Genomic DNA, 21,942 nt, shown 5'->3' with positions numbered 1-21,942 from the left:
TAAGTTTAGGATAAGCTAAGTTAACATTTGAGCCAAGAAGTTGAGGTAAAATGTGCATGAGATTTAAGAAGTTAAAATTTGGCTAGTGTTCAACCTATACTTTAAAAAAGAAGTGAAACTTAGTTGAACTTTCAAAGTATGAGAATCATGCGACGAAGTGGAATCCTTGCCAAACAATGGTGAATGATTAATGATTACTTTTTTAAAAGAAAATCTTGTTTAGCAAAGCTTTACAAAATTAAGTGGTAAGTCATGTATTGAGTTATTGGTTAAAATATAACTCTTGCTTTATTATTCATGCTATGTTTATGAAAATTATGGTTTGAGAAGAGGTTTTCAAATCATTGGATCTAGTACCAAATAAGATACTTGAGCTCTACGTGTATGTATAATAGTGGCTACACGTAAGGGTTCTGTATAGGCGAGACTGAGAGTATTGAGAATGGGTCCACCTCAGTGTCTGGGCATATTGAGTAGTCTACCTCAGAAGAGTTTAGGTACATGTTTAATGATTGATTACCATGTATATTTATATGTTTTAGTAAGTTTCATGGGATGCTTTGCTTTTAAAGATTTATCATGTGTTATTGAAGTTTTCAAGATGTTTGGAAACAAAAATGTTGTTTCATAAAATGTCACTTACTAGGCTTCTCATATCATGTTTTCTAGATGTTTTGTTTCCCCCTTCCTTAAGTAGAAAAAAGGAGAGAGTTCTAGGACGCTACCAAGGATCAAGGTCTGCTACACCACAACCATGCTTTATAAGTCAAAATCCATTTTGTATGAATTCCTTTTAACTTAGAGTTTTAGAGAAGTTGTGGGATAAGTTGATGATTTGTGTAAATAAGAGTTATATAGACATTGTATTGTGGTAATAAAATAGGAAATTCGAATATAATGACCTTAGTATGAGGTTACTTTTAATTGTAATTAATGGTTAGAGAAGAACAAGTCTAGGTGGACAGTAGATATCACAAACTGTCCTCACGCCTCTTTCAAGGTGAAAGAGATAACTTCGGGAAAAGGTGTGACAAAGTGGTATCAGAGCAAAGATTTTACGAAAAATTGGAAAAGACTAGTTATAAAAACTAAGTCGATATCAAGTCTGTATCAGAATAAGATGTGAAGGTAGAAGTCGAAAATTAGGTGATGAGAACCTGATTATTTACATCACTCTAGGAAAATAGGTAAGGAAACTTAAACTAGCTAGGGTTGAGTAAGTCAATATTTAGGTGGTAGCCTATATCGATATGACATTAGTTGATATGTATTGTAAAAACCATGTACCCGATGGGCAGACCCAGCTGGCAGTCAGAAGCTAAAACTCAAAATGCTACCTTTAACCCATGATCGGGGGAGGTGAATAGCGGGAAAATTGTACGAATGACCCAATTTTAGGGTCCAAAATGTCAAATGACCAATTTTTAAAAAATAATGTCAATTGACCCTCTGCTTACGTCATCACGGGATGAAATTACAAAAATGCCCTCTAGTCTATACGTGTTCGCTCAAACTCAAAGGTCGTCCCACTCCACTCAAAATCAGGGAAAATTGTACGTGTAAGTGTCATTCATCTCGCTCTGCAAAACCATCGTCCATCTACTGCCATAATCGAAGTTCTCTACTGGGTTAGTGAATTTAATTTTTGTCTTCCATGTTGTGTTGTGTCTGTTTAGGTTGGTCTCGTTTGATCGATCATCACGTTCATAACTGGTTTTGCGTCTGTCTTTTATTTTGGGTACCGATGTGTTCTGCATTGGTTGAGGACGAAGAAGATATAGTTAGATGACAAGTCAGTGGACGAGTATTGTGAGAGCGAGATGGGATAAAGCGAGATGGGCTAGCGCGAGACGACCGAAAGCGAGATGGGCTAGAGCGAGATGAGCGAAAGTGAGATGGGCGAGAGTGAGATGAGCGAAAGCGAGATGGGCAAGAGCGAGATGTGCGAGAGCGAGATGTGCAAGAGCGAGATGTGCGAGAGTGAGACTAGCAAGAGATAGCGTGAGCGAGATTAGCGAGAGCGAGATCAGCGAGAGACAAAGAGAGTGAGATTAGCAAGAGATAGCGAGAGCTAGCGAGATTAGCGAGATTAGCGAGACTTTTATAGTATATTTTGTTAGTGATTTTTTAATACAAACTCGTTAACTGATAAATTGAATGTTCATACAATGCAAAAGTAATTTAAGATGTCAAAATCTTTGAAATTTTTTGAAGTTGATAGGTTTCTCGGGCAAGTAACTTGCCTGGCCCATGTTTCCAATGGCAACAAGATTGTAAAGCAAAAGCTTACCGAAAGGCAGTTAGAGATGTTCAAGAAAATAGTTGTTGGTCACTTTCTAGACATTGAACTTGTATTCAACAGCCCTCTAATCCACCATATGTTATTGAGGGAAGTGAAGAAGTCAAGAATGGGCTCAATTAGTTTCTTTGTCAGAGAAAAGGTCATCACATTTTTGAAGGACGACTTTTTGTTGATCACTGGTTTATGGCGGTCTCCTACGCGAGTTAGACGGAGGAGGAGTCCTTAAAAAAAATTTTACCAGGTACTTTGATAGTCGGTTGACCTTAGACGCATTCCATTTACATTTTCTTGAAGAAGAATACAAAGAATTGGTATTTGAAAATGATGATGATGCTGTGAAAATTACCCTAGTATATTACACAGAGGTTGCAATGATGGGTAAAAACAAGCAAATGAATGATGTAGATCGTATTCTATTTGACGATGTTGAGGACATAGACTACTACAACAATCTTGATTGGGGTATAATTATTTGGCAGAGGACACTCGACGCCCTAAAGACCGCACTTAAAGACAAGGTTGGTTTATACAAGGAGAAGATGAGGGGAAATAAAAATTATGTTGTGAAGTACTCACTCCGTGGATTTTCCCAAGCATTCCAGGTAGATGTTCCTTAACTTAACTTTATCTTTGGTTTAACATTAACATAGTTATAAATTTGAGTTGTTTGGATTTAGATGTGGACGTACGAGATCCTTTCATTAATAGCAGGAAACGTTGCCACTTGAAAGATCAAGGTAGCCATTCCTCGTATATTACGGTGGTCATGCTCCCACTCGGTGTCATTCAAAACACTCGAGAGAGACATTTTTTAGTCTGAAAATGTAAGTGTAATCTATGTAGCCACAGTATGTTTATTTAGTAGTTAAATGTACACTAACCATCTTACTGGGTTCCTTAATGCAGACAAAAGTCAAAGAGGGTCTTGTTATGTCCGATGCTGAGAAGAAGTTTTGGGACACCCCAATTGATAGACGGGTCGTAAGACAAGCACACTCCGACACCAAGAGTTCAAGGAGCTCTAGTAGTTCAAATAGTGACAGTAGTTCAGATAATAATAGTTCAGAAGGTGGGGAAGGTGAACAGTAGGTTAATTCAGAAAGTGGAGCGAAGGATGGCGAATCTGATGGGGACCAAAACATCCACCACCCTACTTACACTCCCAATGAGGATATATTTCATAATGTGCTGGTGCTTGGTGACGTACGTCCTGAGTCTGAGGAGGTGTGTTTTGTCCCGGAGAATTCCGTCCATAGGGAGGGAGGCAATGTTGATCCTAGTGTATATGCGTACCTGTGGAGCATTGACAAGTCAATATCGAGCTTGGATGCCCGTGTATCGAACCTAGAGACGGACGTGATAGACATGAAAGCATAATTGTCAACTATTTTGTCTCTATTACAGTCTATGAAAGGTTCCATGATGTTTGAGGCGACGAGGTCTCCCACTCCACAGACAGGCCATGATGCCACTATGTCCCCCATCCCGACTGTACGTAGGTCACCTACCCCACCTCCANCGACGAGGTCTCCCACTCCACAGACAGGCCATGATGCCACTATGTCCCCCATCCCGACTGTACGTAGGTCACCTACCCCACCTCCACCTAGGTCACCTACACCACCTCCACCTAAGTCATCTACCCCACCTCCACCTAAGTCACTGATCCCACCTCTACCTTCATCTGTACAACTTAATATCACGACCTCCTCTAACACCCTACATCTCGATTCACAGGTATGATCATTATGTGATTCGAAAATTCTTTCTTCATATTTATTATTCAACATGTTCAGCATTTTGTTATATTTTTGTAGGTTATGGGTGAGAGTAGAAAAAAAACACGTAAGAGGAAGGCCATTGATAAGTACACACCTCTTGTTGAACCAAAAAAGAAAATAACAAAAGAGAAGGAAGTTAAGGTTCAACTTCCTTTGGATCGTCCAAATATTAAGTACTCTCTCCCTAGGGTACCTACGATATAGTTTAAAGCGACGATCCAATACTCCTTGGAGCATGAGGTTCCAGCGGCTATATTGAAGGAAATGGTGAACTGGATTGCCGATAAAAATACGGACAATGAGGTTCGAGAAAATGCAGTTCGGCCATTATCCAAAACCTTTTTCCACGAGTTGACTGAACCAAGTTCATGGGTTGAGTGTGACATAAATTACGATCCTTGTCCTTTTTACCAAGTACATACAGTTATAAACCCTCTCCTAACGTATATCTTGTTCTGGATGCAGACCCTAAATATCCTTTTTGAGTTCATGAACGATAAATTCTATAGGCGACCAGACATGTGTATGGCTCGTTTCACCATCCTGCCAATTGGAATAATGGTAACCATTTACTGCACTTTTGAATAGGAATACGTTGGTTGACTATTATGTGTTTTAATGTTCTTTTCGTTGTGTAGAATCACCTAAATTCTCGAGATGGGGTCTACAAACATATTAAGAACAAGTCGACCTTGGATGTTGCCATAGCATGGGCAGATGAGACGTTACCGGAATATGTTATGTGTAAATTTGATGTCAAGTGGTCAGATGTGGACTTCGTATACACGACAACAAACATTTATCAGCATTGGATGTTAATAGCATTCAATCTAAATAGAGGTCGGTTGTTCGTATTTGATTCACTATCGTCCATGACATCGAAGAAGAAGCTGGAGTCTTTCCTTGAACCTTTGACTTACACCCTACCATTGCTTTTTCACTACTGTGACCTGAAATGTTCAAAGCCGGACATCGAAACGTCTCATTGGAAGATATCCCGACCTACCTCTACGAATACACAACACGGGTCGTTAGATTGTGGAATATTTGTTGTAAAATTCTTAAAACATTTAGTGACTGGTAGTGCCCCATCTGTAATAACTCAAGATAAGATGACTGACTATAAGATGCAATTGGCAGGTCAATTGTGGACAAACACTCCATATTATTGACGTACATGTATATTATGTATATTATTGATGAAATTTTACTAACATGTTATTTAAATTGTTAGTGTAGAACTACCATGAATATAGAAGATTCATTCGTGAATAGCCAACAAGTTAAATTAAACTTAGATAAGCGACTTATCTGAAGGGATTCATGAATAGACAAACTAGACGATCATTTATAGTCTCTACACGATCGCTTATAGATTACAACACGATCGCTTACTAACTACTACACGATCACAGGGCTCCGCTACACAATCTCTTAGAAGAAGTAAACAATAATCATTAATTACACTTATAAAAGGGAGAGCGAGATATGCGAGAGCGAGATTCGCGAGAGCGAGATTAGTGAGAGCGAGATGCGCGAGAGTGAGATTAGCGAGAGCGAGATACGCAAGAGCGAGATGTTTCCAGAATGGTTCACGAATAGCCAACAATTGAATTATACTTACAAAAGGGAGAGCGAGATATCTGAAGAGATTCATGAATAGAAAAACTCTAGTAATCAAACTTATAAGCGAGACATTTTAAAAGGGATTACAAGCGATAGCGAGATTAGCGAGAGCGAGATTCGCGAGAGCGAGATGTTTCCCGAATGGTTCATGAATAGCCATTAATATTTGAAGAGATTTGTGAATAGACAAGTGGCACATAAAAAATTACAGTTTTGAGGATTAAAGTGGCACATAGAATGTTACAGTTTTGAGGATTCGTGAATAGACAAGTGGCACATAGACAATTACATAGACAACCACAATCGATCGACATTTGAATCATTTGTATTAGAATCAATAGGTCGCTCGATCATCAGCGGTTCACTACAATTTTGCTGATTATTCCCGTAATTCCCACACCTACCACATTTTATTTGTCTGCGTTGTTCTCCTCTTGATGGTATTCTTTGTACTCTTCGTCGCCCGACCTGTACCATTTTTCTAGGAGGTGCAATATGCTTTTCCACATATCCTGGAGGTCTCTTCCATTCAGATATGTGACCAAGTGGATTTACAGGCTCTGCATAAGCAGCCATGAGGGAGTCAACGCTATATACACAAACCATGGATGAGGATGTTTTGTTCTCGCGCAGCCACAATCGCATGCGAACATGGGATACCGAGTGAGTCAAATTTCTTGCATGTGCATTCCTTTGTATGGAGGTTCACAATACCGTCCAATCGATTGTCTCACACATGAATCTTATAACAATCAATCGGCTCAACTCGATATCGTCTGCCTTTGTCACACTCAGTTGTTAATCGATTTTCACAGTAGTCCGACTGTGATGTCGTTTGAGATGCCCAATAATTTCTCCATTCATAAAACCATGACTGGATGAGGCCTCGAACGTGTTCCAACAAGCACATTATGGGCAACTGTCGATATTCTTTGGTCAATGAATTGAAACACTCTACACTATTGGATGTCATATTATCGTATCTTCGTTCTATTTAGTAAACACACGCCCACCTTTCAAGACCAATATCCTCCAAATATTTTGATACTGTACCATTTCGAAAAGTACGTAGTTAGTCCCAGTGTGCTTGGAACTCTGACATGCGAAATGCCCTGGTTGCATCCTTGAACATCCTAACAATTGTGTTGTCCTTAAAGTTTGAAAGAATATTATTTTCTAGGTGGTAGGTGCACAATCCATGAAATGTTGTGGGAAAAACTACACGAATGGCATTGCCAATAGATACCGCTCGATCGGACACAAACACCAAGTTAGGGGATTCTTCAATGGCACACTTCAAGTTCGACATAAACCACTTCCAAGCTCGATCAGTTTCATTGTCCACTATGGCATATGCTAGTGGGTAAACTTGGTTGTTGCCATCCATGGAGACGCCGACCAACATGGTCCCTTTGTATTTTCCTTTCAGATGCGATCCATCAACAATTATCACAGGCCGACAACTTGAAAAACCTCTAATACAAGGTCCTAATGCGATAAACATGTACTTGAAATGGACATCACTTTCAAGTTCGATTTCAAACCTTGTACCTGGATTCTCCATCTTTAACGTTTCACCATATGCATGTAGAACAGCGTATGACTCTTCTGGAGTACCCCTTGCGAGAGCATAAGCGGTTTCCCTTGTACGCCATGTCTTATCGTAACTTATGTTTATGTCGTACTCTTTCCTCATAACCTCGACGATGTGATGAGGTTTATAAACACGTTCTATGCCTGTAAACTTGTCTTTGATTAGTTCACCAACAATCGTTGTCGTTGCTTGTCTATGGTCATGATTTAAAATTCCAATAAAACATGTATGTGACCGCATATATTTCGTGATCTTAAATATGTCATACCCTGGAATTTTAATCGCACGAAGGCTCCACTTATAACAGTAAACAAAGACTTAGTTGACTTCCTTACCTTATATTCAAAATTATTGTTTATGCACAGATAAACAATCTCATTTTTGAATCACTCTTACTCAAAAAAATTTGATCAACTTCAACATCTGTTTCGGATGAAAAGGTGCCAGGCATAATCAATTCTCTCTACGTCATGAAAACATGGAATTCATTTCTCCTGATCTCTTAGTAACAGCCACTACAGGTCTATGCACCTTTGAAGGACCACAGTCCATAGAATTTAATCCTACTGATCTCTCATTATCGACCATGAAAGGATCACGCTCTTCTGAAGGACCACAATCCAAAAAATTCAAGCCTGCTGATCTCTCATTACCAGGCACAGGTCTGTTACATTGAGTTTCTCTTTCCAAGTCCACTGCACAAATGTTGTCATTGTCTATTGATAATGTTGATGGTTGAGTGTTCATAGACAATGGAATATCACCCTCTTCTTAATTAAGCTCATATGATGCCTCGTATTGTCTGTCTACACCTATACCATCATCATTCATATTCACATTTTCATCGTGGTATGATTTTAGTGTTACATATAGTTGAACTATAGAAAGATCATCCCGACAAAGAAGGAAGTAAACATCACCATCATTTCGTATGTACTGTGAAGGGACTTCAAAGTCAAGCTTATATTTAACTCTCATAATAACATCAAACTCTGAGCAACTTACATTTGCAATCCTGTAAATATGAGCTTTAAGTTCTTCATACTTCAAGGTAATAGGCACAACTTTTCCTGTTAGCTCGCCTCCAACATACAAATTTTGGTTCTCATCCCAATGACCTTCGTATCGAATTAGTACATACTTTCGTGTCATCCTACAAAGCAAAATAACATTTTTTATTAAGCAAATAGTAATACACATGGATCTCTCTCGTTGTCGTTCCCACATGCTCTCGGTCTCGCGTCTCTCGTGCCTCTCGCTCTCATGCCTCTTGCTGTCGCTCAAGCTCAGTGTCGTTTTCTCCACCTTTCTCTTTGTCCCTCTTTCTCACACCCTTTTCGTTATGCTATTTTACAATGTTTATATATACCTGTTTTGAGACCACGTTTCTACAAACACCAATGAGACCTAGTTCAAGAAAAGTCTGTTCCGTTCTGAAAACTCCGTTTGGTTCCGAAAAACTCAGCTCTGGAAAACCTCGTTCAATAAATCTCCGTTCAACAAAATGACAGTTCAAATGAAGTTTAGATTTTAAAGAATACACAATTTTGCTGTATGTTAACGATTTTAAGTTGTAGACAGATTTCGTGAAAATTGTCAAATCAATCGTACAGTGACAAACAATCACATCACGATGGAAGATGAACAGACAACGAGAGCCAGATTAACGAAGCAAGAGCGAGAGGGTTATCAGGGGCAAGTTTTGTAATCTCATCCCATGATGACGTAAGCAGAGGGTCAATTGACATTATTTTTACAAAAGGGGTCATTTGACATTTTGAACCCTAAAATTGGGTCATCCGTACAATTTTCCCGTGAGTAGCGGCTGAAATACACAATACCCACATATCGAGATCCAATTAGAAAATCAGGTGATGTACTCCATAGTTGAAGCACTTGAATATAATGAAATGCCTGGATGTTTGCCCTGTGGTAAAGCCCATGCCTGTTAGGGACGAATGTAGCCGAAACCCTCAACCCATCGAAGCCCATTCGCTGTTCCTCTATCAGCACTCGTTCACTACTTCTCCACCCTCCAGCCGTCACTGACACTCCCCAGCCCTAGCGCATCCCACCGAGACCCAGCATTGCCAGGTCCGCTGTGATCGAGTCGCACCGTCTCACCAGCGGTCCGCATCACCTCTTCTTTGCATAGCTTCAAGAACCATGTTGCTATCTGTTTCTTCAGTGCCAGCTCGCATTTCCAATCACCAGCGTCTCCTGCTAATCAGTCGCCGACGCTGCACTGTTCACCACTCTGCACTGTCGTTTCTTGGGTTTTTTGTCGGGATTTGTGGAAAATTTCACGAAATGACCCAAAACCCAAAAAATTTTCTACCAAGGACCTCTTTCTAAAAACTTTTCTACCGTTGACCTTTTCTCATGCGAAATTTCAAAATTACCCCCAGTTTTTAAAAAGTCTTCAGACTGCATAATGAACGCGTCTCTACGAATATTTTAAGCGAGCATTTAGATATTACTAAGCGATCGGATAGATCGTATAGATATTACTAAGCGATCGTTTACTATCCACTATAGTTTTATTAAGCGATCTTGTAGAGAATACTAAGCGATCGTCTAGCTATGCACTATAGTTTTTATTAAACGATCGTTTAGAGAATACTAAGCTATCGTTTAGCTAACTGTTTTGCAATCGTTTAGATATCCATTATGTGATCGTTTGGTTAATACTAAGCGATCGTTTAGATAATACTAAGCGATCGTTTAGCTAATACTAAGCAATCGTTAGCTAATACTAAGCGATCGTTTAGATATCCATTATGCGATTGTGTACTAATTTATAAAGCGATCATTTGGTTAATACTAAGCGATCGCTTAGGTTTTGTTAAACGATTGTTTAGATAATACCAAGCGATCGTTTAGCTAACTGTTACGCGATCGTTTAGATATCCATTACGCGATCGTGTACTAATGTATAAAGCAATCGTTTGGCTAATACTAAGTGATCACTTAGGTTTTATTATGCGATCGTTTAGATAATACTAAGCAATCGTTTAGGTTTTGTTAAGCGATCATTTAGCTAACTGTTACGCAATCGTTTAGTTTTCGTTTAGATAAATTTGTGCTAAATTTGTAGAATAAAATTGGTGTTGTACATTTAACTAAGCAAATAAATAACTAAGCGAACGTTTAGATAAATTTGTGCTAAAATTACATATTCTCCAACCCATTCTTGACTGTGTCCAACTGGGAAGATTGGTTCAGCGTAAGCAGTAAGCACACATTCAACTGTAAACCACTTTGCACATAATGTTTGAACATTAATGTTTCTTAGGGTGATATTGTATGGGAGCATAGTGGTTGTGTATAAATTACTAAACGATCGTGTATAAACGATCGCATAGTAATTTATTGAACGATCGCATAGTAATTTACTGAACGATCGCATAGTAAATTACTGAACAATCGCATAGTAATTTACTGAACGATTGCATAGTAAATTAGTAAACAATCGTTTATAATTACTAAACGATCGTTTATAATTTACTAAATGATCACATAGAGATTACTAAACGATCGTTTATATTTTACTAAACGATGGTGTGTAATTACTACTCATTGCATATATTACTAAACGATCATGTATAAATTACTAAACGGTCGTTTATAATTTACTAAACGATCATGTATAAATTACTACATGATCGTTTATAATTTACTAAACGACACTTATTATGAAAGCGATCTGAGAGAAAAAATCGTACATTAAATGAAGGGCTGAAGAAACCGTTGAAGGAAGAAGAAATGTGGACAAAATCCAACGATGAAAGCTACGAGAGAAAGCTACCAGAGAATCCGAAGGGCTAAGGAAATCTTAGAGAAAGCTACGAGATGAGAGAGACGTTCGAGGACAGAAAGTGAATAATGAGAGAGACGTTCCATTCTCTTCAGAATATTAGTTGGGAATAAATTTTTTAGAATGTTGGTGGTGTATTGAATGCACATTGAATGAAGGGTTGAGGAAATCGTAGAAGGAAGAAGAAAAATGTGGCGGTATGAAGGCTTTTTAAAAATTAGGGGTAGTTTTGATATTTCGCATAGGGAAAAGGTCAGTACTAGAAAAGTTTTTAGAAAGAGGTCATTGGTAGAAAAGTTTTTAGGTTTTGGGTCATTTTGTGAAATTTTCTTGGATTTGTTAAGGATGTGGTGAATATCGGTGGTTTTCTTGTAAATCCTGGTCACCCATTGAAATATTAGTCTAATAATTTTGTTTTTTTTTCCAATTTTTGAGGTTGAAATCGAGGGTTGGAGGACGTCGAGGTGGTTCGAAATCAGTTTTGTTAAGATTTGAATCCATAATGGAAGGTTATTGAGGTGTTGTCTACCAATTTTGAGACCAATTCCAACATATTTTGGGTAAGTGATTGGGCCCTGGAATTGTAATTTTGGTGTAATTGGGCGATTGGGAATTTTGGCCTTAGGCGAAAATCCTAATCTTGGTTTATGACTTAGGATTTAGTTTCATGATCTTGTGGGCAAACACAGGTTAAGGTTGATTGAACTATGTTGAACTAAGACTTGAGGTAAGTGACTTTCTACTGATTCGCTTTCGAACTAGTCGTTTCCTTCCGCATAATTATGATTGGACTGTCTAGACTGTCTAATCTGGAGTGATTGGACTGTTTATTTTGGATTGATTGGACTGCATATTCTAAACTGATTGGACTGTAAATTTCATGATATGAACTAATTGCTAGGTTGAAATCCCAAGCGCAGTGGATTTTTAGATTTTTAATAACAAATTAACAAAAGAAATAAAAGAGCCTTCATCGACTTTTGGATCTACAATCTTGATTCCTCTACTGCAAATCAAGTGAACAGTTCCACCAGTATTCTCCTTGGGCTAATGAGATAGAAGGAGGTTAGAGGGAATAAATCTAAAAAAATCTCAGTAAAAGCAGAAGCCAAGAGAGAAATTTTGCCTATCACTTTTCTTCTGTGATGGAACTTAATAGAGAGAAGAAAGTTAGGAGAAGATCTCTCCCACTCCCATATTTCTCCACATTGGGGAGTTAGTTACAACAAATTTATTTAACCAATAAATTTAAGCAAATTTAATTTATTTAATTAAATAACAATAAATTCATTTAATTTAAAAATTAAATTAAATCAAAATTTAATTTATTAAAATAAATCAAATAATTATTAATTAATCAAATTAATTAATAATAATTAAATATTTCATATTTAATTAGATGTGCATTAGAATCATATTTCTAATACATCCCTCTCTCATAACCTTTAGTTTTAATTCAATTAATTTAATTAAATAATTAATCAATTATTCAATTAATTAATCATTAAATTAAATATCACATATTTAATTTAATCTTATAATTGAATCATATTCAATTATGTTTTCTTTCATATTACCTATAGTTTTAATGTACATCTAGTGTATATTAATTTTAACCTATATTTTTAATATGAATTCTATTCATATTAAATTTAAGATTTGAACTCCTTCAAATATTTAATTCTCCTATAAATTAATTTTTGAATCAAATTCAAAATAAATTTATATTACAAAGTTTAATTAAAATATAAACTTTATATTATAATGTATCACCATACATTATATTATATCCCTTAGTAAATTTGAACATTTCAAATTACTTTAGTTACCTCAATATCCTTTATGAGCTACCAATGGGACCTAATGAATCTACAGATCAGAAGCACCAATGATATGAGATTAATTGGCTAAACTCATTAATTAAATTAATCAATATTCGTTAAATGTAGGTACACTCCACTATAGACCCATAGTTGCACTCTTCTCACTGTAGATATATGTTTGTGTCCATGGATATTGACCAATGATAGTAAGTTAAAACTTCACGAGTGTTCATAACACCAACTGGATCAAATTACCATTTTACTCTTGAGTTACTTCTGTTTCTTAAGTACCAGTGCTCCTCTAATAAATAACCTGTTTATGGTCCAACCATTAGACAGAAACCTTCTCGGGTCAGTGAGAGGGTAGGACCCTTTGTTCAAGTCCCAGAGACTCCACTTAAGGGAACACTAATCTACTTACCCTAAAGTCGGGAATGAGTGAATTCCATCTCATTAAATTATGTTCCCAGCTTCCCACTCGGTTTTGTCCCAAAAATAGTAGGCTTATTAAGTTAGCAAACTGGCCACTCTCACCCATACAAATCAAAGGACAATCCCTCGTGAACAGGAGTCTATAATTCACTCAGGATTGAGACTAAATTGCCTAGGTCATCCTAGTGAAATAGAAACCTAACTAGTCAACGGAGTTACTGTAAGAGTATATCAGTAATGACAGCCAGAAATGCACGTCATTATAGGCCTTTTATTTAGAATTATGAGGGTTGTTAAGTAGAATATGTGGCGATTATATTAGGAATTCATGAGAAAACGAATTTGCGTCTATCGGCATTAAGAATTTCGGCTAACCCACTATTATGCGTTATTATGCATTCAATTGTTTATTTTTGTAGCAATCACAGAAAGCAATCGCATGCGTGGAAGCCAGGTTATCGCAAAGATGACCGCATGCGGGGAATCTCTCCATCGCAGAGGCGAACGCATATGTTCGATGCATGAATATTGCATCCATTAATCGCATGTGGTGATCGCATACGTCAGTCGTATGGGTGTTGCGGCTGTTGAGCGAATACGTCCATCGCATAGAAGTTGCAGCCATCAAGCGAATGTGGTCATCACATAGAGGTTGCAGCTACATAATAATAACCATAATAGAAGGGAAAACGCAAGGTTGGTGGAATGCAAGTATGAACATATACATTGGGATTATCAAAAGATGATGTTGACATTTCACCTACCATGTCGTTAGCAGCAAAGATTCAGAAAAGAACCATCGCGCCGCGAGTGTCAGATTCAGAGCAGGTCCATTAATGTTATTAGTGATCAAGCTCTATAAATAGACGCCGTTGCGCATAATTTCAATTTATCCAAGGTTTTCTGCCTTAGGGCGGATCCTTGTGATCCAGACCAAAGCATGAGAAGATAGCTTGAGAGTTCTTCATCTCTTTCAACAATTCCGAGTGACGACCGGAGCCTTCGCCGGAGTTAGAGCTCAAGAGAGTCTACTCCATCGCCCGTCCATGGCACCACCGGCAGCCTTGATACACATTTGCTGGAAGCAAGACATTGCTTCCAGCTGGCCTTCCATTTCTCTTCTTTCCTTGTATTATATTACATTTTGACTTAAGGAATGAATACATTTTGTGATCAATGCATTTCTATATTTCCTTCGATTCCATTTCCATCTTCATTTACTTAGTATCCTTTACTTTCATTGCATCACTGAATAAGATTGCTAGAGTATCACATACTTAATCATGCGGATTAGGGATATGAAGCATGTAGCAAACCACCAGAAGGTGAGCGTTGCATGAGTGTTGTGAGAAAACCTTATTTGCTTAGTGTGAAGCTGTAACAACGCTTGTCTATAAGTGGATGCAATGCTTGTCTATGAGTAGAATCAGCAGCAACTAACTGCCCAGGAGGGTAAGTGGTTGGTCGCATTAAGCAATGTAAGCAAGTGTTCACTAGGGACCAGACTTATGTGATTACCTTATCTTATGTATGCGTCCATCACCCCTTTAGAGCTACTCGAGAGAGAGTCTAAAGAAAGAACTTAAGACTTGAGAGAGCTAGGTTAGAATCGAGGCTCAAGAGAGCTAGATTAAGATCGCATAAGCAAGAATGGAGACTTAGGAATAAGTTCCGTTTGCTATTACACATCACGTGCATCTACATCGAGTGTGGCATGATCACATAAGTTTGCGTTGGCTGGGGTTGCTCTTACAGTCAAGCTTAGTGTTGCAGTGAAGACTTCCTCACATTTTATCTATTTTTCTAGGCATTTTACTACGTGTCAACAGTTGTCGTGTCTCTACCTCTCATTCATACTTCCACTGCTTTGTCTGTTAGTTAGGAGTAGGAGTAGTGCTAGCTTATCACCCCCATCATTCTTTTATTTATCTGCCACAAACACATCACCGCATACCCTTTAGCTACAAGTCTCTGAGTTCGACCTCAGATTACCCGAGAAACTTGTGTTCTCATTATACTTGGCGAAAGTGTAAGAAAACTTGTGACAGGAATGCATGGTCATTGTATATGAGATCAACGCATATTTCCCATTCCAACGCATGAAAACCAACGCATAACCTAAGACATGCATCGCATATTGCGTTCGCCTAATTTTCAGTCATCAATTAGCATGCAGCGGAAGTAACAAGATTCAATAAGAACTCTAATTCATTAATTTTGGCAGTAACTAAAGCATGCTCATCTAACATAAGAGGTTTTGAAGTCATACCTTTGTAGAATTCTTCAAGATCTTGATTCTCTAATTCATTAAGAACAACTTGAACAAAAGGAAACTTGGAGAGAAACTCACTACTACAACCCACTTGAAGAACAATCCTTTAACTTAAATTTTTCTGTAAAAAATCTTCGAATGCATGACTCAATTCCACTCCAATCTTCTTTATTTATTGTACGCTATCATGCAAAGAAGATGGTTGCATGAGATGCAGCTCATGCTTGGAATTATTGAAGCAAATGTACATGGGTTTTGTGTGAGTTAGTTGAAGATGATAATGGAAAAAATCATTTTTCCATCTTGTGTAAATTTTCCAATTTTTCAAATTTTCATCAAATGATTAAAAATTTAATTTGGTTTTAGGAATTGAAAACATTATTAATTTTTTAAAATTAATTTCATAAATTATTTTTATAATAAAATTTAATAAATAATTATTTAAATAATTCAATTAATTCTAATTAATTTAATATCAAATATTAAATTAATTTTACACAAATNATAAATAATTATTTAAATAATTCAATTAATTCTAATTAATTTAATATCAAATATTAAATTAATTTTACACAAATCCACCTTCATATATTTAAATCATATTTAAATATAAATTATCATATTCCATTTAGTTCTAATTTGAATGTTTCAAATTAAATTATTATGCTATTCTAAAGCTAATCCATTTACGAACTAGTAGAGGGATCTCGCGAACCTACAGATCATGGGCTTCAACGATTCGAGATTAATTGGCTATAATGAACAATTTTTTATTCATAATACAAAACTCATTATACCGAATTAACTCCCATTCATTAACTAATGGGTCACTCCATTAAACTCCATAGTTGAACTCCCCTCACTGTAGATATATTATGTCCACTTGATATAACCATGATCAGTAAGTCGATCCTTCACAGGTCGTTCGTAATCACAATTGGGTCAAGATCACCGTTTTACCTCTGTGAATACATCTCGCTCCTTAAGTTCCTACTGACCCTCTAATGAACAACTTTTTTATTCATAATACCTATGAATCAAGTCTTTTCTCTATCATGAGAAGACAAGGTCCTGATTGTTCAAGACTTGGAATCAGTACTTAAGAGAACAACCTATCTGCTAACCCTAAATCGGGTAGGAGCGAATTCCATCTTGCAGGGCTATGTCCCCAGCTATTCATTCGGTCTTATCCCCAAAATGGAAGGCTTATTGAGCAGTGTTGTTGGACTACTCTCACCCATGCAGATCAAATAATAATCCCGAAAAAATAGGAGTACATAGCTAGTTCAAGATTAAGATCGAGTTATCCGAGGTTTCTTAATAATGAAATAGTTAGTTTTAACAGTAAACGGTCGTTATAAAGAAAAATGACTATTTTCGTGGTCCAGTCTATATGTAAACTCATTGCATAAGATGCTTCCACTCACATGTCTCTACATGAATGATCTATGGATCACATCATTTGTATTACCTACAAAATGGGCGCATCCAATAGTGGTACCAGGATGAGATACCCTATTTCATCCATATACTTATTAGACCATTTAGGCTATATACTATTAGCTTGATCCTGTTTATGTCATCACATAAAGTTAAAGTATTCACACTGTAGCCATGGATATGTTTATTGGATTTTCATAATAGAATGAAAAATCAACAACTTTATTGAATAAATTACTCAATAATATATTATTGATAAATAGAATGTTTAACACAAACTGCGAGTTCTAGGACATTCCCAACAATCTTCCACCTGGACTAAAACTCCAGTAGAACAAATATATACAATATAATGTTGAGAAACATAAAGGAAAAATACAATAAACTAGGGCATCTTTAATACCATAGATATTCTCCCACTTGCCTAGATTATACTACTCGAAGTCTTAGTCCAACCAGGTGGCCCTCGAACACTTTAGCCGAGAGGGCCTTTGTAAATGGATCAGCAATATTGTCTTCAGAGGCTATCTTTATGACGATCACATCTCCTCGGTGTACAATCTCTTTGATGAGATAGTACTTTTTCTCAATATGTTTTCCACATTTGTGACTCCTTGGTTCTTTCGAGTTGGCAACAACACCACTATTGTCACAATACAGTGTGATAGGTAGGTGCATATCTAGAACTACTTCCAAATTAACCAAGAATTTGCGTAGCCATACTGCATCTTTAGCATTTTCACATGCAGCCACATATTCTGCTTTCATTGTTGAGTCAGCGATACAACTTTGCTTAATGCTTCTCCAAACTATAGCTCCTCTATTGAGAGTGAAAATTGATCCTGAAGTAGATTTCCTGAAATCTATGTCAGTCTGAAAATTAGAATCAGTGTGTCCTATAAGGATCAAATCCTTAGGTCCATACACAAGCATATAGTCTCTCGTTCTCCTTAGATACTTGAGGATATTTTTTACAGTAGTCCAATGACTGTGTCCAGGATTGGATTGGAATCTGCTGACAACTCCAACTGCAAAGCATATGTCAGGGTGTGTACATAACATTGTGTACATCAAACTCCCAACTGCAGAGGCGTATGGAATTCTTGTCATTTTCTCAACATCTTGAGGTGTCTTAGGACACTATTCCTTTGACAAATGAATTCCATGTCTAAATGGTAACATACCTATTTTGGAATTTTGCATATTATATTTTGACAACATCTTGTCAATATAAGATGCTTGAGATAGTGCTAGAGTTCTATTCTTTCGATTTCGAAAGATCTGTATTCCTAGAACTATTGAGCATCACCCAATATTTCATTTGGAATTGTGTTGCTAACCATCTCTTTACATCAGCAAGGAAACTTGTCTCATTCCCAATGAGCAAGATATCATCAACATAAAGAACTAAGAGTGCTACAGTCTTGTTGGCTATCTTCTTGTATACACAAGGTTCGTCAACATTCTATTCAAAGCCATAAGATTTGATCGCAGTATCAAATCTTATATTCCAGGATTTTGATGCTTGCAATCCATAAATGGATCATTTAAGCTTACAGACTTTTTGTTCCTGTCCTTTTCCTATGAACCCTTCTAGTTGAGTCATAAAAATATTTTCATCAAGATAGTCGTTTAGAAAAGTTGTCTTAACATCCATTTGCCATATTTCATAGTCATAATATGTGGAAATGGAAAGAATTATTCTTATTGACTTTATCATGGCAACAGGAGAAAATGTTTCTTCATAATCAACTTCTTCTCTTTGGGTAAAAACTTTTACCACGAGTCTGGCTTTATAGGTTTGCACCTTGCCAGTTTCGTTTTGTTTCCTCTTATAGATCCATTTAAAACCTATAGGTGTAACCCCACGTGGTTGATCTATAAGTTCCCAGACAGAGTTAAAGTACATAAACTTCATTTCAACGTCCATGACTTTTATCCACTATTTCCTATCAACATCTTCCATTGCCTTTTTAAAGGTTAATGGATCATCTAAACCATCATCCTCTATGATGTTTTTAGTTTCTGTTAAATCCATATAGTGTTCAGGTTGTTGAGTAACCTTCCCACTACATCGAGGCATCCTTAACCTTTGGGATTGACGTGACGGGATAACAACAGTTGTTGATGAACCAACTTGATCAACACCTCTTGTTGATGTTTCTATAGCATCTTTGGTCATTTCTTGCAATATTAGTTTATTGCAAGGTAGTTAATATTTTTTTATATGATCTTCTTCTAAGAATGTAGCGCTTTTCGATACAAATACTTTATCTTCTTGGGGATCATAGAACAATCCTCCTTTTGTTTCTTTGGAGTATCCTACAAAAAGGCATAGTTTCGAACGTGTTTCCAATTTCTTAGGATTTTGTACCAACACATGTGTTGGACAACCCTAGATCCGAAAATGACGTAAACTAGTTTTGTATCCTTTCCATAATTCATATGGTGTTTCTGAAACACTTTTTGAAGGAACAACGTTTGAATAAATACTGCAGTCTGTACTGCATACCCCCAAAAGGATTAAGGTAACTGAGCATAACTCATCATTGATCGGACTATGTCTAACAAGGTTTGATTTCTCCTTTCTGCAACACCATTTTGTTGTGGTGTTCCAGGTGCTGTGAGCTGGGATTGAATTCCATGATCTACTAGATAATTTTGGAATTGTAAATCTATATACTTACCACCTCGATCAGATCAAAATGTTTTGATTCTTTTACTTGACAAATTTTCTATCTCAGCCTTAAATTCTTTGAACTTTTTAAGAGTTTCAGACTTATGACTGATTAAGTAAATGTAGCCATACTAGAGTAATCATTAATAAAACTGACGAAATACTAATAGCCTCCTCGAGCTTTTATATTCATCGGACCACATAGGTCTAAATGTATAAGTTTGAGAGACTGTTTGGCATGAAGACCTTTGTCAGAAAAAAGATCTTTTTTGTCATTTTTCCCTCAAGACATGATTCACATAGAGGTAAAGAATTATCTTCTAACTGATTTAGATGACCGCTTTTTACCAATCTCTCAATCCTGTTGAGATTAATGTGATCAAGTCTGAGGTGCCAAAGATAGGCGTTAAGAGAATTTTTCGTTTTTATTTTGAATCTCATCCATTTTAAACATCTCTATATTTAGAATGATCTTTACTTTAGTTGGTTTTAATATGTACAAGTTATTTTCGAATCTTGCAGAGCAAATATGAACACCTTGAATAACACAAACACTTCATTAGATTCAAAAGATATTCTGTACATATTTTCTAGCAGACAGAAAATGGAGATCAAATTTCTTTTCATCTTAGGTACATAATATACATTCCTAAGTAAGATATAAGACTCTCCAAAATATAAATTGACATCTCCCACTACATGAGCTGAAATGACTTCACCCATTCCCACCTTCAAAGTTATTTTCTGTTTAGAAAGTTCTCTCCAAGAACTAGTTTCCTGTAGAAAAGTGCAAACATGATTAGCGGCGCCTGAATCCAATATCCAGATAAGGTGAGTATTCTCCACTAGACATGTTTCAACTACTAGTAAATCGAATTTACCTTGTTTCTCCTTTTCTGTTTTCTCTTCAGTCAAATACTTTGGGCAGTTACGCTTCTAGTGCCCATCTTCTCTACAATGGAAACATTTTTCTTTGGGAGTTTTGTTTTTGTTTTTCTTAGCAATGGTTTTCTTTTTCCCTTTTCCTTTCTTCTTCATTTGTACGGATTTGTCTTTCAAAGAAGAAGAAGAAAACTTCTTATTATCAGTAGGTTTCATTCTAGATGTAAACCCTTTAAAAAACTTCTTAGGTTTAGAAATAATATTTATTTCTTTCTCCTTCAGTTTCATCATAAACTGATATGTCAGTAACTTGTTCAACAACATGGTCAGATAAGTAATTTTTTTCATAACAGCATTGGTTCTGAATGGCAGATAACTCTCCGGGAGAGATTCCAATATCATACTTACTTGATTCGTTTCATCTATCATCGTCCCATGAGCCTCAACAACATTAAAATGGACCATCATATCGATGTTCTCTAACGTTGGTTCCATCTTTCATGGGAGTAACGTAAACATACTTAATGACTTCATGTCGAACAGAGGATGACGGTTGCCCGAACATCTCCTGAAGCGACGTCATTATCTCATGGGCGGTGGGCATAACCTCATGTTTCTTATTAAGTATATCAGATATACTTACTAAGATGTAGGCCTGAGCTTTCTCATTAGCCCTTACACACCTATCATAGATGTCCCGAACATTTTGGTTCGCTGTTGTACTGGGAACAGGAGAACTATCCTCCGTCAACACAAACCTCAAATCAACCATAACTAATATTGTATTGATGTTGGATTTTCAGTTTGAATATCCTTTACCGTTAAATTTATCGGAAGCTAGCAATTATATTATTGATTCGACATTACTGAAACAATTTAAACAAATTCTATTAAATTTTTATGCATCTAAATCCAATTTTAGCAAAAATAAATAAATAAAGTACCCAATAAATCTTTATTTATTTGCAATGATACTTTAGTGATTTAGAAAAATTACTACCGGGGGGCAGTCAAGAATTCTTTCACTAAAGCAAGACAATTCTTGACCAAATATTATATTAGAATAACTCTTTACTCCTATATTTCTTTTGGTTATCGTTTTCGGTCAAGATCTTTACTAACAATTAGTAATTCTTGTAAGTGTGACCCGCCATTTTCAGATCTTATATAACGGTATGAATATGCCCCCGAAATAGAAGACAATACCCAAGACGAAACTATAAGACCCTATTCATTTTACTGAAACCTAGGTTGTTTCGAATCCTATGTTACAACCCTCCGAGGGGATCGTCATGG

At 36.6% G+C, this 21,942-nt stretch overlaps 2 protein-coding genes across 2 annotated transcripts; both read right to left on the bottom strand.

Annotated features, from left to right (window-relative positions):
• Positions 1-6,781: 6,781 nt before the first annotated feature.
• Positions 6,782-7,543, bottom strand: LOC120084770. Its single transcript, XM_039040592.1, has one exon. The coding sequence runs from the start codon at positions 7,541-7,543 to the stop codon at positions 6,782-6,784; it is 762 nt and encodes a 253-aa protein (XP_038896520.1).
• Positions 7,544-21,097: 13,554 nt separating this feature from the next.
• Positions 21,098-21,418, bottom strand: LOC120084769. Its single transcript, XM_039040591.1, has one exon. It carries the CDS (start codon positions 21,416-21,418, stop codon positions 21,098-21,100), a length of 321 nt encoding a protein of 106 aa, XP_038896519.1.
• Positions 21,419-21,942: the final 524 nt, after the last annotated feature.

This window comes from Benincasa hispida, chromosome 9 (assembly GCF_009727055.1).
Source record: "Benincasa hispida cultivar B227 chromosome 9, ASM972705v1, whole genome shotgun sequence".
NCBI lineage: Eukaryota > Viridiplantae > Streptophyta > Magnoliopsida > Cucurbitales > Cucurbitaceae > Benincasa > Benincasa hispida.
Note: the sequence above shows the minus strand (reverse complement) of the source record. Positions and strands in the feature narration are given on the sequence as shown.

Excerpts from the sequence above, each read along its gene's own strand:
- LOC120084770 (XM_039040592.1), bottom strand. The coding sequence starts at position 7,543 with ATGCGGTCACATACATGTTTTATTGGAATTTTAAATCATGACCATAGA.
- LOC120084769 (XM_039040591.1), bottom strand. The coding sequence starts at position 21,418 with ATGGTTGATTTGAGGTTTGTGTTGACGGAGGATAGTTCTCCTGTTCCC.